Genomic DNA, 15,738 nt, shown 5'->3' with positions numbered 1-15,738 from the left:
GTAATAAAGAATATTATTAAAAAATGTCTGGAGGCCAGTTCAATAGCTGATACACAGTGGAAACCCAGCACGAGAGGGAGGTTGACTGCTGGTCCAGTGTGTGAGCGTGGACAACAGACCTGCCATAGAGCTGCCTCACAGAGCCACCAGTGAGCTGGACAGACTTTTAACAAATTTAATTGGGAAATATGATATTTATCCACCAAGATAATGAACACGAATAAGTCCCAGAGCAGGATCTACATTTGAAAAACAGCTGCTTTTTTGGCATGTCTATGGTGAATACTACATCTCAGGCTGGTTTAAGAGCAGAACATTTTTTCTCTTTTAGTCTCCTTTAGGTGTCAGAAGGAAATACACACCACCCTAGAAAACCATGGCATTTTCACACCTCTGTTTTGCAGGCTATCAGTACTGTCTTTCTCTGTAAGCCTACCTCCATTTTATCTGGCTTTCTGTATTAATAGTATAATAACATATATAATACATATAGAATATATAATAGCATAATTATTTTTATATATAAAAATAGTAGTATAATAGAGTAACAAATAACAAAAAAAAACCCAATGCAGTAAGACGCTGTTCCTGTGTTTGCTACGGAGTAGGTAAGGAAAATTCCTCTGCGAGTGGGATATAGTTTTTAAAAGTATTTTGAAATGTTAGCATCTTTCTTTGAAAGCATCAAAGGGATACCACTGACTGATGTCACAGAAATTCCTTCAAGGCTACTCAGGCAATTCTAAATATATGAAGCTAAAAAAATTTACTACATTTGCTGTATTGGGACTGAAATATGTTAGTGAGATATTTTGCACTGAGGAAACCTGACCAAAGAACGCCACAGAGTCAGGTCGATAGCTGCCATCAGAAAGGTCAACGATTTTTAGCTGTTGCTGTTTATGACTGGTTTTAAAACAGGGATAGAGAATTTTTTCAATAACAAGCTCTTGCACTCTGCCTTGTCTTGAAGTGAAACATTGAGACCCATCGAGAGGTATGGAAATTGATTCAGCTGTGACCTTTTCTAAAACTCTCTCAGTCTGTGATGACCCCTTTAAATGGAAACATTTGCTCGCTCAGAAGGACTGGAACTGCTTTTTCAGGTGTGCCTACTGAGGTGTGCTTTTATATTTTTGACATTTTACTTGCTGTAGAATTTTTTTATCTTTAGAGGATGAATGGGGCTGATGCTTTGTCATATTTGTCAGTTTGACTCGCATCCCTCGCTCCTCTCTGAAGAGCAGTCACTCATGTGGCTCAGCCCTCATTTCTGTCAGAGCGACATTAGCCAAGTAGTCATTTTCCTGTTACTTTCCACAGCTAAATTCAAAGTAGGGGCAGATATAGCTTTTTTCCTTCATCCTCACAGACATCGCTTTGTAAAGTAAATGCTGAAAGTGAAAGGGTTCCTCACACACGTGCGCTGAAGCAGGATTATCGGTTAAGTGAACATGAATGCTGGGTTCTCCTACTGATGCCCTCATGCGTGGCTGGCACCGAGTGCTCCTTGCATGCAAGCAGATCAGGTAACCTACGCCTGGTGTTGCTCCCCAGCTGTACCTGGTGAGACAGGCTCTGGGAGGTGCTGACATCCACGTGAAGCAGAGCAACCCCTAGAGCTCTGGCAATCACCTGGTTTCGGGTAGGCAGCTTCCCGCTGACTCGGGTGGACAATCCCACTCATCGTGGCGGCAGATGTAGTGCCTGTGCAGAAGAAAGGTCAGGTCTGCCACTGACCAAAACTAAGCAGCCTTTGGTCGGCCGAAGCTGCTCCAGCAGATTCACCATCCAGATGAGTAATTGGGGAGGAGGGGAGGGAGGCGAAAGGGACGACTCAAAAATTTAAGCTTTGTCCCATGTATGTGTTACCAGCAGCCTACCTTGAAAGCCAGTGCTTGTTGTTGTGCTTAGCAACAATAGCCTCATTTCTGGAACATCATTTATATCTTGAGTTAACATCGATTTTTTTTTCCTTCCCTTGTAGAATCCTGTGCTTAATTTGTTTTTAAAATGTTGTACAGTAATTACTTTATTTAAATGAATCATCTGACAAACCGGTTCTCCATCAAACTTGTCACTTACTCTGCTATTTCTCTTTTAACCTGGACCTTACAATAAATTCTAAGCTTGACTGTCAACCGTCAGCAGAACACAGGAGAAGATAAACTATTTACTAAATTGCTAGATTTCATTAAGGATACATGGATGAAAACACTACAGCACGGAACAGCCAGATTGTATCTGCTGGCTTGTTTGTGATGCAAATTTATAGACTGATTCAACTCTTTTTTATACACATAGGTCCCAACAGAAAAATCAAGCTCAAATAGGTAGCAATTCAAGCTTTTCACAATGCAACTATCCCAGACTTCACTCACAGTAAGCAACCATTTCCTCTATAAACTATCTCATGGACTTTGTTCACAGGAAGCAGGGCACTACTCTTTGTGCTTACTTTATGGTTTAATCAGGAGAACATTCAGTCAAGTAAACATTTACTGACTTGGAAGAATCACTTTTGTGGTTTCAGAACTTCCCCATCCTAGTGGGGAAGGGGAGCACTAGCATTCAGAGGCTCTAAATGGCAGCCTATTCAGCATCTCCAGTTCAGCTGAACGAAATTTCCTATGTAAAATTATGAACCTCTTGACTATCAGTCCCATTCTTACCCAGACCTATCCAGAGTATCTTACCGACAAATTAAAGCGTGTAACCGAAGTTCTCTGTAAGTGCTTTACTGCTGTGTTAACATGTACAAAAGGATCCTGGAAAATACATTGACGGGGTACCAACACACTTATTATACAGCTGACTTTCAGAGAGACCTACCTGAATACATTTGAAGTGTATGTGATGGTGCATATGCAGTTTTGATTAGCTTGCTTAGGAAACACATCCATACAAAACTTTCCCTCTCTCCATCACTCCTCCTTTCCCTCCACTCCTTCCCTCTGCCCAGGGAGCTTGTACTCTTTTTTAAAAGGGGTGAAGCAAAAAATTCTGCAAAATTCTGCTAATGAAGTTTAAATAGTCCATGCATATACATCAATTAAAATTAATGTCCAATAAATAGGTAACTGATTAGAGGTCTGGAAAAAGTTCTAGTCCTAGAATGAAAAAGTGCTTGTGTATGTGTAGGTATGAAGGTTACCTCAAGGGTGGTTGAATGAAGTTGGTTTAATAAAAAAAAAAAAAAGTAGAAAGTAATACAGGCACAGCACAATAATCATTGCCAAGATAGAGAAGATTTTTTGCCAAGATTGAATGGTAAGAGACTCATCTTTTTGGAAGTGGGGAGAGATGGTGGTCACCCTGTCTTATTAAACAGCTATCTCAGGCTATCAGTTATACTCAGTGACATCCAGCTTGCCTTATGAAACCATGTTCTGCTAATTCTAGTAGGGGTCCAAGCAAAACACACAGTTGTATCTTGCTGGCCCAAGACCAAGCTGGTATTATAGATAACTGAAAATATTTGTCTTCCTCAGGTGAGAGGAGGGAAAGCAAATTTTGTTTAACCAGATAAATACTAAACTTCTTGGTATCATCACTGGGATGAGGAATTATAGGATCTGAAAGAACAGGCTTTAGATTTTTTTTTTTCCTTCTGGTGATCCTAGAGTTTGCAGTTCTGGAAAATCTTGCTGACTCTTAGCATTCCACATGAGGTTTTACATTTGGTTCCAAAACCAGCACTTAAACTTTTTCCATCTATTTCTGCGTGTCACAATCTCCTGTAATCACTTGTATGTTTTATGAGAGAGAAAAAAAAAAATCAGAAAGTCTTTAAGGTTCTAATATGTGGATACAGTAAATGAGAAATACATATAGCAAACAAGAAAATTGCTTAAGTTGGCAAATTGCTTAAGTCACATTAAGGTATTGTTATATATGGGTTTGAGAGATAACATAATGCTGCATATTCAAGAGTAGCTAGAGATTACATTGCCAACTTGGGTTTGATAGCTTCCAATGTTTTCATTGCTGAGTTAAAATTTGAAACAGGTTTTAATTCCACTGTGTTCCCATTTCCTGATTGTCAGCTAATGACTGCACTATTCCTACATTGGTGACATCAAAATTGCAAGAGATTGCAGCGCATTAGCTGAATATATTCTGATGCTCAGAAAATATAAAGCGATATCTAGGGCTCAAATTTCACATGGGGAAATGCGAAAATATGTAACTGAGAAATCCAGAGTATTCTCTAGTGACTTGCACTAAATGAGTAAATTATACTTGCAAAATCAAGTACTGAAGCTGGAGATTGCTGTTTAAAGGAGCTATTTTTTTTCAAATTAGCTATGTTTGTTATGCATTCATCAAATCCCAGTGCTCCTAGACAGTCTGAATGTGTTGTTGGCATAATAAAGTCTCTAGAGGCTAGAGGGAGTAGACATCCCAGTATAAGTGGGACAGCCTGTTGACTTGAAACACAGCCACCTTCCTCATCTCAGAATGTATGCCAAGGAAGTTCATTATGCTTCCAAAATTCAGATTGGTTATTCACAGGTCCTCTTTGGAAAACTTGCTTTTAAAAAGGAGCAAGAAGTATATAAAATTTCAGTCTGGAAGGTAGAAAATAAGTTCTGACAGATCGAACACCACTCAAAGAGCGGTTGCCCAGCTGGAATTGCACTGAGTGGGTTGGGACACCTCTCGGTTCAAATAGTTCAAAAAGATGTTGCAAGAAGAGCCTAGAGGAATGATAGGAAATCAAGAGTGACTGCCTTTGCAAGGAGACTTTTAGACCAGCGCCATGATGACTGGAGACATCATGCAACACTTTGGCACAGAGGTGAAATCTTCTGTGGGAGCAGTGTGTGGCTCGGCTATGGTCTATATCAACAAATTCAGTTCATTCAGCAATGAGCTTTGAAAAAGTAAAAATATTCACCGTCCCTGAGCAAACTGAGAAATGACGAACAATGTTGCCTAAGGTTTATAAAAAACCAAAGCACTGCTAAGACACAGACCTCGAGTGGAGACTTCCAGTCCATTTCTACTCAAGCTCCTAAGTCACTTCTGAATGTGGATCATGGACTGACAAGATTTGCAGAAACACTTCAGAAAACATCTCAAATGCATCCAAGTTTCATCTCCAAACATAGATTAGATTGGAGCAAGGGGAACAAGACGTATGGATATCACTACTTTCATTAGCAAGGAACATGATAGAAGTTTTCACAAGCATGTAAAAATTTTACTTTGAAAAGCCTGAATAATAAACATACATCATCTTTCACAGATGTTTGTTTAAGCAACATTCATAATATTGAGTTAACCTACAGTGACATTGCAGATAAAAACTAATGATCCAATATGCTTTTGCTGTAGTACTTTTAACAGCGACTTTAACTGTTTGCCGTTATGAACACTCAGATTATTATTGCTCATAATTTATTTTTCTCTTTTTATGTACAGTGATGAAGAGGCGAATAATAATTCTCATTTATCTCTGTTTCAACAGGGGGGATATTTGAAACTGTGGAAAATGAACCTGTTAATATTGAAGAATTGGCTTTCAAGTTTGCAGTCACCAACATTAATAGAAACAGAACACTGATGCCTAATACCACATTAACCTATGACATCCAGAGAATTAACCTTTTTGATAGTTTTGAAGCCTCGAGAAGAGGTAATTATCTCAATTACTGTATCAGTAACGTACATATTCTATACTACCTTTCCCCAGCCTGGTCTCCTTTTTTGCTCTGATTGTAATGTGTATATGAACGGTAACATAAAAATCATCTTTCAAAGTTATTTGAACTAAGAATCCAGCTGGACTTGACCTTGTCATCTAGTTTCTGATAAAACACCTACATCCTGTCTGCATGCTAAGAGCCCCAGATGGAAGGTGGCAAGTCCAACCCATATTTCTTTCAAAAAAACCAGATTTGCCACCTGGAATTCTGCAGAAAATGATCAGAGACTAACAGGGAGCACAGTGGGATGTCACAACCCATAATTAGCACATACACACAGATACCCATTATTCATACAAAATATTTCTGTTGTACTTTGAAGAACAGAGGCTGGTAGTCTCCCTGTCCTGAAATATTAACGCTTCAGTGGCTTAGAGACAGAAGTAGATTTCTCTGTTATAAACAACTATAAGTATTGGAGTGGACAAGTTTGGAAATTTTTTGCCTATTCTTTTATTTTTCTCAGAGGGAAAATTATGGTCCAATTTACTTGCATCTGATTTACTTGCAGACCAAAACAGCAAGGGGAAAAAAGTCACAACTCTCCTTAAGCACCATGTATTCCTTCACCTCTAGGAGGCAACCTTGAAGTTTGATAAAATTTTATATGCAACAATCTAGTTCCTGGAATTACGTGGTGCACACACAATCTCCTGCAAACAAGTCTGGAGAAAGACGCACAAGTTGCTAAGACTTTGCAGATGTGCTCTGCAGTTCACTGTAACGTCTGTCACTGTAAATGGTACAAGATATGCTCACTATAAGGCAAAAGATGTGTCTGCCATGAGGCAAACGAAGGCTGGAAAATAAACGTGCTTCACATCACGAATCATGCTAGAATGCTGGTGAGCTGTCACCTTTCAAGCATAGAAGTTACTAAATTCTCCTTGTGGTACTTTAGTTTCTTACTAAAAACTGGAAAAAAGGAGAATGCTTTCAAAGAACATAACATAAAAAATAGCTTTAAATTGTGTTTATTGCATTCTTTTTCAAGTATCAGATATATGCTGTAATTATATACTATGAAAAATCAGGTATGCTGGATCTATAATTCATGTCATCTAGACTGATACAGGATTTTATATGCTCTGTAGAGTGAGAATCTCTTCTGTGACTATTGTGGAAGTTCCTTCTCTATTTAATGTGTAGGAAGGAGTTAATTATAAATATTTTTTGTAAATCTACATGCAAGGAATCCATGCAGACAGTAGTAATTTCTTGTCATCATGAATTATTGATATTATTTAGGCAATTTGCACATTAAAACCTGTGATCCTTTAGAAAGGCTTCTGAAATAAACCTTGAAAACCCATGCATTTTAAGCTGTCTGTAAAACACTAATTTGTAGACTGAAAACAGAAAATAATTGATTTTCTGTCATATTCTATTACTATCAGAGAGCTAAATATTAATTTAACAAAATCTCAGCTCGTTGTGGATGTTTGCGTACTTAGTATTTCACTCAATCACAGCAATTTCTAAATTTCCCACAAAGAACTACTTTACAAAGAATACAGCATTGCAACTCAGTTGCAGGGCTTTGTCCCAGTCGATAAACCTTATCAGAAACATTTGCAGTAAATTTTACTAATGGGCAAAAATAATTAATATTACTTCATCTTCTGTCTGTTAGCCTGAAAAGACATGGGAGGGAAAGAAAAAAGAAAAGACACCCACAGGAGGCGTTCTTTTGGCTGAGATATAGGCACAAGGAGAAAGAAACCTTTGTTGATACTAGCATTTGACTGATTTGGAAAGGTATTAAAATGTCAGTGTGTGTTGGTTCTTTATTTCCCTGTGTTGTTACTGAGGGCTTTAGGCTTTACTGCCTGTTTTGTAAACACAGATTATGGAGCGCCATGAATCATAGTGCCCTTTGCTGTTTATATTTCTTCAGCAGCCTGAAATTAAAGCAACCTACATTGGTAGAAGCTTGCCAGTCACGGAGGGAATCCGCATAGTGTCTGTTGTGACTCCATGAACATATTTCCTGACACACTGCCATGAAACTTAATTCATGTGATGTCCCTTTGGCAAGCCTGTAGCCAGAAAGCTCCTGGTTTCTCCAGGATAATGCCGTTCTGAGAAAGGCAATTTAGGAATCAATGTGATCTGAAGGTAATGAGCGGAGAAGTTGCTTTGGTTTTTATTTCTAGCAAGCGGGTTCTAGGATATAAAGCTAATCAGTAAAGCCATTTTCAGGAACCATTTGCAAATCTCCCAATGGGCTCAGGAGCAAGATGGTTACCCATTCTCACTTTGAAATGATGGGGATGGATGGAGAATAAATGATCTCAGTAAACATCACACAAGTTTTTGCTAACTAACAGCTTCTTCCTCCCCCTTCCTCTCCTCCTCAGCATGCGACCAGCTCGCTCTTGGTGTAGCTGCTCTGTTCGGACCTTCCCACAGCTCCTCTGTCAGCGCAGTGCAGTCCATTTGCAATGCACTTGAAGTCCCACATATTCAGACCCGATGGAAGCACCCTACAGTGGATAACAAAGATGCGTTTTATATCAACCTCTATCCAGACTATGCAGCCATCAGCAGAGCAGTTTTGGATCTTGTACTATACTACAACTGGAAAATAGTAACAGTAGTATATGAAGACAGCACAGGTAAGTAGCACTGGTGCACTGTAGGTCATGTACTTCTATTAATGTACATATATGAATTAATTCTGTGAGTGAGATTGCCTGTGATAGTTCAGTTTGGCATACTTAACAGCAGTTTCCCCCAGAATATAGAAGAAAAACATCTTGTAAGGTGCAGCTATCCTTCTGCTGCTGTGGCTTTTGGAAAGCTGTTTGCTTCATCAGACCTTCAGAAGTCATCAGAAGGTAGCTCCTGGATTCTGAATATTCAATCATGTTTTTCTCCCTATTTGTGTAACCTATATCATCGCTTCAAACTGATAAATAGTCTAGTGTGGGGCTGATTAGGGATTCTCCCTCTCAATGAGGGGTTGATCTTAAAAGGACTACCTTGTTCCTTGAAACTGTCTCAGAGACAGTCAACCCCCTTGTCAGCTGGATACTGAAGACTGAATCTGAAAGCTGCAATTCATGTAAACATTTCCAGCCCAGGACTCTTAACTTAAAGAAGATCATTCATTCTTTGTGACATGAACCTCCCCCTGGGGCATACAGTAGTCATGGCTGTCCAGCAACATACCATGGACAGTCAATATCTGTAATGTGCCCCTTTTTATCCACAGAACAACAACAACAACAAAAGATAATAATAAACTCATTCCTGGGAACAAGTGATTTAAAGGCTTATCGGAGACTAAGACTTTTTTTTTTTTTAATACACAGAGACTGTGGAAGAGTGTCAATGTTATGAGGAAGTCCAAGCTACTGTTACATGTCTTTATGTATCTAGGCTTTACGTATCTACCCCTATAGTTGATACCATATATTATACCAACAGCGAAAATATTTCTGGCAGTGTCATCTCCCTCACTGGAGTGGGAAAAATACTGTTTCTGAGACAGGTAGTAGCTACTCTGGTCACTGAGAGAACTGTGTACATAAAGTGCTCTCAGAAGGAGTCCCATCGGGCAGGATTACACACAAAAATTTATTCCAGGCATGACTGCAGAGAACATCATCTCTCCTACAGTGTAGACTCAGTCATGGATTAAGAGTCCATAATCTGGATTCCCAAGAAAAATTTTGCATGTAAACAAACCCTTAAAAGCTCAGAGAGGTCTGTAGCTCTTCCATCAAAACACTGGAAACAGGGCCCAAGCAAGGCCTGCCAACTGATTGGCTTTTGCAGGGCACAAAGTTACAGGTAAGGGCACGTTCTAAGCAGCAGAAAAGATTTTCTTGGAGACATCGTATCTGTAGAGATGAAGAAAATTGAGCCAACTGAGTAACACGTACATTGACATTTATTCCACTGTAAACTCTCACCATCATCCTTCAACACTTCAGCATCTTTTTATGGTAAAGGTGTAGCTGAACCATACACATTTCTGAAAAATCCTGTTGTGCATTAGCGGTCATTGGTGCAAATTAAGCAGTTGACTGTCAACCCCACTCTGAGGTTTGCATTCCTCTTTCTCTTCCCGTTGCCCACAGAAATACAGCACCTTCTAGAGCTCTACAGGTGTGCAGGTAACATTTAAGCTGATTCTTTGATAATGGCATAAAACAAACCTGGATGAACCATGAGCTCAGGCATCTGCCTAAGCCTTTAAAGGGAGTATGCAAAAAAAACCCCCAAAACCCAAACATGTCTTTTAAAATCACATTGTAAAAACATGTCTGAAAGACAGAATTCTGCTAAAAAGCCCCCCAAACTCAATTTAAGGCTAAAAATGTTGTATTTATTTCTGCACAGTTGACAATACAAACCAAGCATGTTTCCTTCTGGATCCAAGAGGCAGGTCTCAGTGCCAATGTTGTGCTCACCTTGGACTCAGAGACTACACCAGTGGGCTGGAGGTAGAAGAGAAAGAACAAGCCAGGCTGGGCTTACTGCAGCAGTCTTCTTGCGTTTCCATTACGATGGTCTAGCTCAGCAGGATTTCTGCTGGACTCCTATCACTGTATGTCAATACATACTCATGGATAAACAAGTAGAGGTCTTTTTCAGTCTACCCTATTATCAAATTAGCATTCAAAACACTTAGTGCTGTGTACATGTTCCGCTACAAAAATGGCTGATATTAAAGAGACTTCATTTGCAGAGATATTTACAAAGTAAATTAATCATCAATCATCTTATTAACTTGGAGTTGGGAAAGTAAACAGGTCAACCTCGATCAGTATAAATAGTCTTTGGATTTGGGGTTAGAGTGACGCCATTTAGCTCAAGCTCTTTCTGTTTCTCATCTCACATGTTTGACATTGGTACACCAGAAGAAAAAAAGCATATTAACCCTTTTTTTTTAGAGACTAATTGTATGTGAAGAGCAGCTTCATTACTAAGCAAACAATGAACTCATAGCTGTAACAATGCAATTCCAATGATCCATACCCAGATTATTCACGTTGAGATTAGCCCTGCTCCAGGTTAAGAGTCTATTTTTAAGTTTAGGTGTGGAAAATCCTGCTTTCATCCTTCCCACTACAGCACTGCTCCAAGCCCACATGCCATCACGGCTAGCTCCAGCACAGAGGCCACATACTGTGCCAGCTTGCCAAGCTGTAGTTGCCCAGCTCCTGTAGTTACGATTTTCACTGCTGCATGGGCGCATCCATCAATGGAAATGCAGTTACGAGTCTGGACTGAGCAATGTTAAAAAACCCAGTTCATCTGAGTGAGCTCATGTTTCAATCCAAATCACTTGTGTCTACCCTCCTTACCTCAAACACTATTTACCATGCTGCCAGTTTTTGTTATCCAAATGTTTTTCAACCATAACTTTTTTCCAGTCAATGATTTTGGAATGCATACAGAGACAAGAGCACTACAAATGTCTGAACAGCTTAGCACCAGCCTTCACAGACCTCCACTGTTTAATAAGGCTTTCTCATTGACATCTGCTTTTTCAGATCTGGAAAACGATTATTTTATAGCCCCACATTTTTCATGAGCAGGCTGTATGATATATGAAGATGGACACCTCCTGGTGCAAGTGCTTTACATCTAGGAAGCTACCTGTGTCAACAGAACTTGTAACACCAAAGGCACTTGGTGTGATACAGAGCTATCTTCCCTTCACAGCTTAACATCTCTCTTAAGTATAGTCCCAAGTTTTCTTTTTTCATCATTTTGCCACCATATCAGCCTTACTCTTACCTTGCCCAGCACTTACACTGGGGTCAGTCTTTCTATGTTTTGTCTCACCCTTTCTGATACTGATGGAACATTAGCACTTTTTTCCAGTCTTCTAGAATTCATTCAAGGTTCCAATATTTATCAAGTTAGTTGTTGAGTGTTAGTAATCTACTGAGTGGACTCTATAGGACTGCCAATGATAAGCAAATTTGATATAAGCAGGTCTAGAAAACCTGCAACCAATAGTGCTAAAAATTACACTTGGAATAGGAAGTACTTACTCATCCTGCTTCTTATCAAATATCATGCTAAATGGTACCAAATGCCTCATGTTAAACAACTTTACTGCCTCCTCCAAAAGGACTTACAGCAGTTGTAAAGCTTGTATTTTGTTCCTAAAATAGATTTGCAAAGTTTCTTCATGTTTCCTGAGTTGAGCTGATCAGATTTTTACCCTCTCGTCTCTTAGACTTCAATATAAATAAGAATAATAAAGCACACTATGACTGATTTTTATTTCTAATTGCTGTCCTTACTGTGCCATTGAAAGATGGACTTTCAACCAAAGTCATCTTTCTTGATGGTAAATTAATGACTTCTGGCTATAGAGCAAATATTTATTTAAAAATCTCTCCCTTTTCTCTTTCTGAAATTCTCATCCTGCTCACTAATGCCTCCTTTTTTTCCATATTAAGCATAATCCACATTATGTTCAGAGTCCCCGGCCATAATCAGCCTTCATTCTGATTATTCATTCCTCTCTATTTTTCATCAAGGTGTTAAAAAAGAATTAGTCTATATCAAGTGTGTAAGGCAAAAAATTGTCTCCTGAGGTTTCAAGACGATCTAATGAAGCCTTGCAGTAGACTGCATGATACATCAGGCATACATTTCCCAAACCTAGGTACTATAAATTATGGTTTATCTTTCCATGTGCTAGAACTGGATAGACATACTGTTCTCTGGTTTAATTTAGTGGTTTGTAATAGATCCCTTCCAATATCCCACTTTTGCACTTTGTTATTTGGCACATTGATCTGTAACAAGCACATGACTCTGTCTCAGTTATCAACAACTCAAACAAAAGGAATAACACTGCCTTCAGTGCAGGTTCGAGTCTGCTTTTGATCTATCTTCCCTGAATGCAATAATTTCAACCTACCAGGTGCTGAGGAGGGCAACTACATCAAATTCCACATCTTCTGTAAGAATCCCTGACTTTCCCCACTTGTTAGCCTGCTCTCCCAGCATTTGTTTAAGGCTCAGGGGAACCAGATCTTTTCATCATATCAGTTCAATTAGTTTGCACAGGGCAGAATTTGAGTTCTTACTGAATTTGCTTTCTTTGAACTTGCGCTTACAAGAGACATCTAACTTTGCTAACCTAACACAGTTTTCTAATAAAAAGGAGTACTTTCTCCCAAAGCAGTAAAAGTATTTCTTCAATTTTAAATCTCACTGAATTACCTATACATTTTTTATTTTAAAAAAAAAAAGGGAAATGGGGAGGTGAAAACTTTCTAGTGACACACTACCATGCTTACTGCCAACATGTATGACTATTTGCCTGTCGGGACATTATGTTAGGCATGTTTGAACTCCTAAATGTGTCACATAGAGCTCGCAGTAGTTCTAGACATCATGAAATGATATGAAATATTCAAAGACTTTCGCATATTTTAACATTTTACTGAAGTGTCAGACCAAACCATTTCTCTTGATCAAACCACTAGTTGAAGTTGGAAATCTGACTCCGAGGCTTACTGCATCCATCAAGGTTAGAGACCACAAGATACTTCCACAACAACACAGAAAATTCCCAACCCTATTTCCAAAGGAAAGGGGGAAGGTAGTTAGATGTCTGGGCAAAGGCAGAAAAATACAGACAGTAGGCCAAGAAAATCAGTGAAATAAGTCTGATTTCCACCCTTATAGATTTTGTTTTGAAGCCCTAAATTGAACCTTTCCTCTTGATAGTACTGACTAATGCTCTCTCCAGGTCCTTCACAGTTCATGCTCAGCCACCACATCTTCTACCTGGCCAGACTCTACAACACCTTTCCTACCCAAGTTTCTACTCCAGTGCAGTCCAGCTTCACAGTTCAGGTCACATCACCCACCTTGCACAGAGGGACCCGGTGTCTAGGATATGTCACTTCTGAGCCCTTCTCAGCTTGGCCACTACTTCCTTCCCAACCTCATGGGCTGTCTGGGATGCCTTCTGCCTGTTGCAGGCTGACCTCCAGATGGTCTCATCAAGTGAGAGAAAAGTGGCTGCCCTAAACACTGCACTTGCCCAGGCCTTCTGCACTCCTGCCAGGAGTCGGACTAAACATTTCATAGTTAAGATTGGTCCCAAATCAAGACTTGGTGGTATCAAGTCCGAGGGTTTGGATTTGTTGAGCAGGAAGAAGAGGAAGGAGACCACTGATCATTATTCCCCGTGCTATTATTTTTGCTGGCAGTCAGTTGGTTCAGGCTTTTGCCTGGTCTGCCAGGAAAATGACTGCAGTTCTTTTCACTGCTTCTTTGATTTCTTCAGCACACTATAGCTAGGCTTCACCTTCACTTCACGTGGCGGTAGGAAGTGATGGGAAGTGCAAGGTCCAAGTCTCACATCTGAAGTAGATATTTTAAGACACACAGCATTTTCCTTTCCCCAAAAAGGAGAAGGAGGTGGGTGGGAAAATCCTTTTCTTCTGCTCTTCACCACACTTGCACTTAAGTACTTTTTGTTGTTGGAAAGAGAAACAACAGTACTCATTCTGAGGCTGTGGATACAATGCAAGATTCCCTGCATGCTGGACCTTTCCTCCCAAATCTCAGTTTTCCCTCTTCAGTTGCCATTCATTATAGTGGCCAAGACACTGCAGTCAAGGGCTGAACACTTGAGTGCGTGGTGCAACCAAGCTACAGCTTTACAGCCAGATTACATAAACTCCCCTACTTGTTAGTCAGTGTTGGAAGCATGTGCCCCATTCTCATAATAATGAGCTCAAATTGTTTCATATTTACACAGGCTGGCTTCCAGCCAGGCTCCCATCTCACAGCGCGTGCAGTAATTTACATTTGAATACTCATAATGCTTAATATTCTATATTGATTGTTGATACTTGAAAACCTGCAAAGAACAGACCCGGCATTGCAGGCAGAGGGAAAGATTAGTTTTTTCAAACCCCATTGCCAGTACTTGAGTGAAAGCCAGCAGTCCTCAACATAGCAATCACTTGCTAACCTCAGAAGAAATAGGGATGCTTCATCTTGCCTTATACGTACCATTGGACCATTCAACTAAGGACATTCACATGCAAGACAAATATGTACCCAATCCCAGCAGGAGAGCGATGAGTTTTTTCATATTAATAATTTGTTTGCTTCTTGGTCATGAAGTGCTTCTTGCCTGTGTTCTCTCTCTCTTTATGCGTATTTTTAAGACAGCCTTTTACTTTCGCTCAGCAGGAGATCACAGGAGTTTTTGTGGGTAAATTATATTCATGGATAATGAGAAAGAGATGGTAATGACACACCTCAAAGAACTCTTAACTGTCTTACTTAGGTTTTGGAGGCAGCACAAATTACATAGGAGTGCTGAATTAGCTAGTAGAATTGCACTGTGTTTAAATACTTGGACAAATCTTCCACTGGTTGAGCTCCACTAACTTCAAATAAGCCGTGTAAATCTGTACCAGCTGAAGACATAGCCTTCAAAATCATGTTCTCATGTTTATAAACATAGAGTGGGATCTCAAAATATTTCAGTTCTTTATAAGATCTCAGACTTGCTGAGTGACCTTATGCAAGTCACTATGCCTTCAGGCTTTTTGTTTCTAAACTGATGGTACGAAAAATTTAAGGGTCCCCCTCTGGGGTATTGCAGTGTATGCCAAAATGAGGACAATGAGAGCCATATGGATGGCTATTAAGAGTAATTATTGGTAAGTGCCACTCAGGCTAACCACTGGGCTCTAAGTGAGCCACAACGGAGGTGCTGGCCATTGAACATTTTTCTCCCTCTATCTCCCCTCATCCGCTCATGCTTGACATTAGGCAGGAAAGTTAGTAAGGAGGCTTCTTCAATTCTATGACTTGCTGTTTAATACTGAAATAATAATTAGCTGCCAAGGAAGAAGTATTATATCCTTTTTTTAATAAGCTGTATCAATATAACATCAATACAAACATATACTGTAGTCAATCAATTGAAAATACACTTCAGAATATTTCGATGTTGAAGCAAAGTATAACCATGAAAGTAAAAGCTGTAACAATGTTAGTTAGGAGTTTGGCAAATATG

General features: G+C 39.5%; 1 protein-coding gene across 1 annotated transcript in view; it reads left to right on the top strand.

Moving 5' to 3' along the window:
* The first annotated feature begins 5,478 nt into the window (after positions 1 to 5,478).
* GRIK1 (glutamate ionotropic receptor kainate type subunit 1) overlaps positions 5,479 to 15,738 on the top strand; it is a 75,966-nt gene continuing 65,706 nt past the window's right edge. Inside the window, exons 1-2 of the mRNA XM_035896464.1 lie at positions 5,479 to 5,641; positions 8,072 to 8,329. Of these exons, the coding sequence (XP_035752357.1) occupies positions 5,569 to 5,641; positions 8,072 to 8,329 (331 nt within the window). The 5' untranslated portion in view covers positions 5,479 to 5,568. The remainder of the gene's footprint in view (positions 5,642 to 8,071; positions 8,330 to 15,738) is intronic.

The sequence above is a fragment of the Egretta garzetta genome, unplaced genomic scaffold, assembly GCF_000687185.1.
Source record: "Egretta garzetta isolate BGI_Z169 unplaced genomic scaffold, ASM68718v1 scaffold45, whole genome shotgun sequence".
Taxonomy (NCBI): domain Eukaryota; kingdom Metazoa; phylum Chordata; class Aves; order Pelecaniformes; family Ardeidae; genus Egretta; species Egretta garzetta.
Note: the sequence above shows the minus strand (reverse complement) of the source record. Positions and strands in the feature narration are given on the sequence as shown.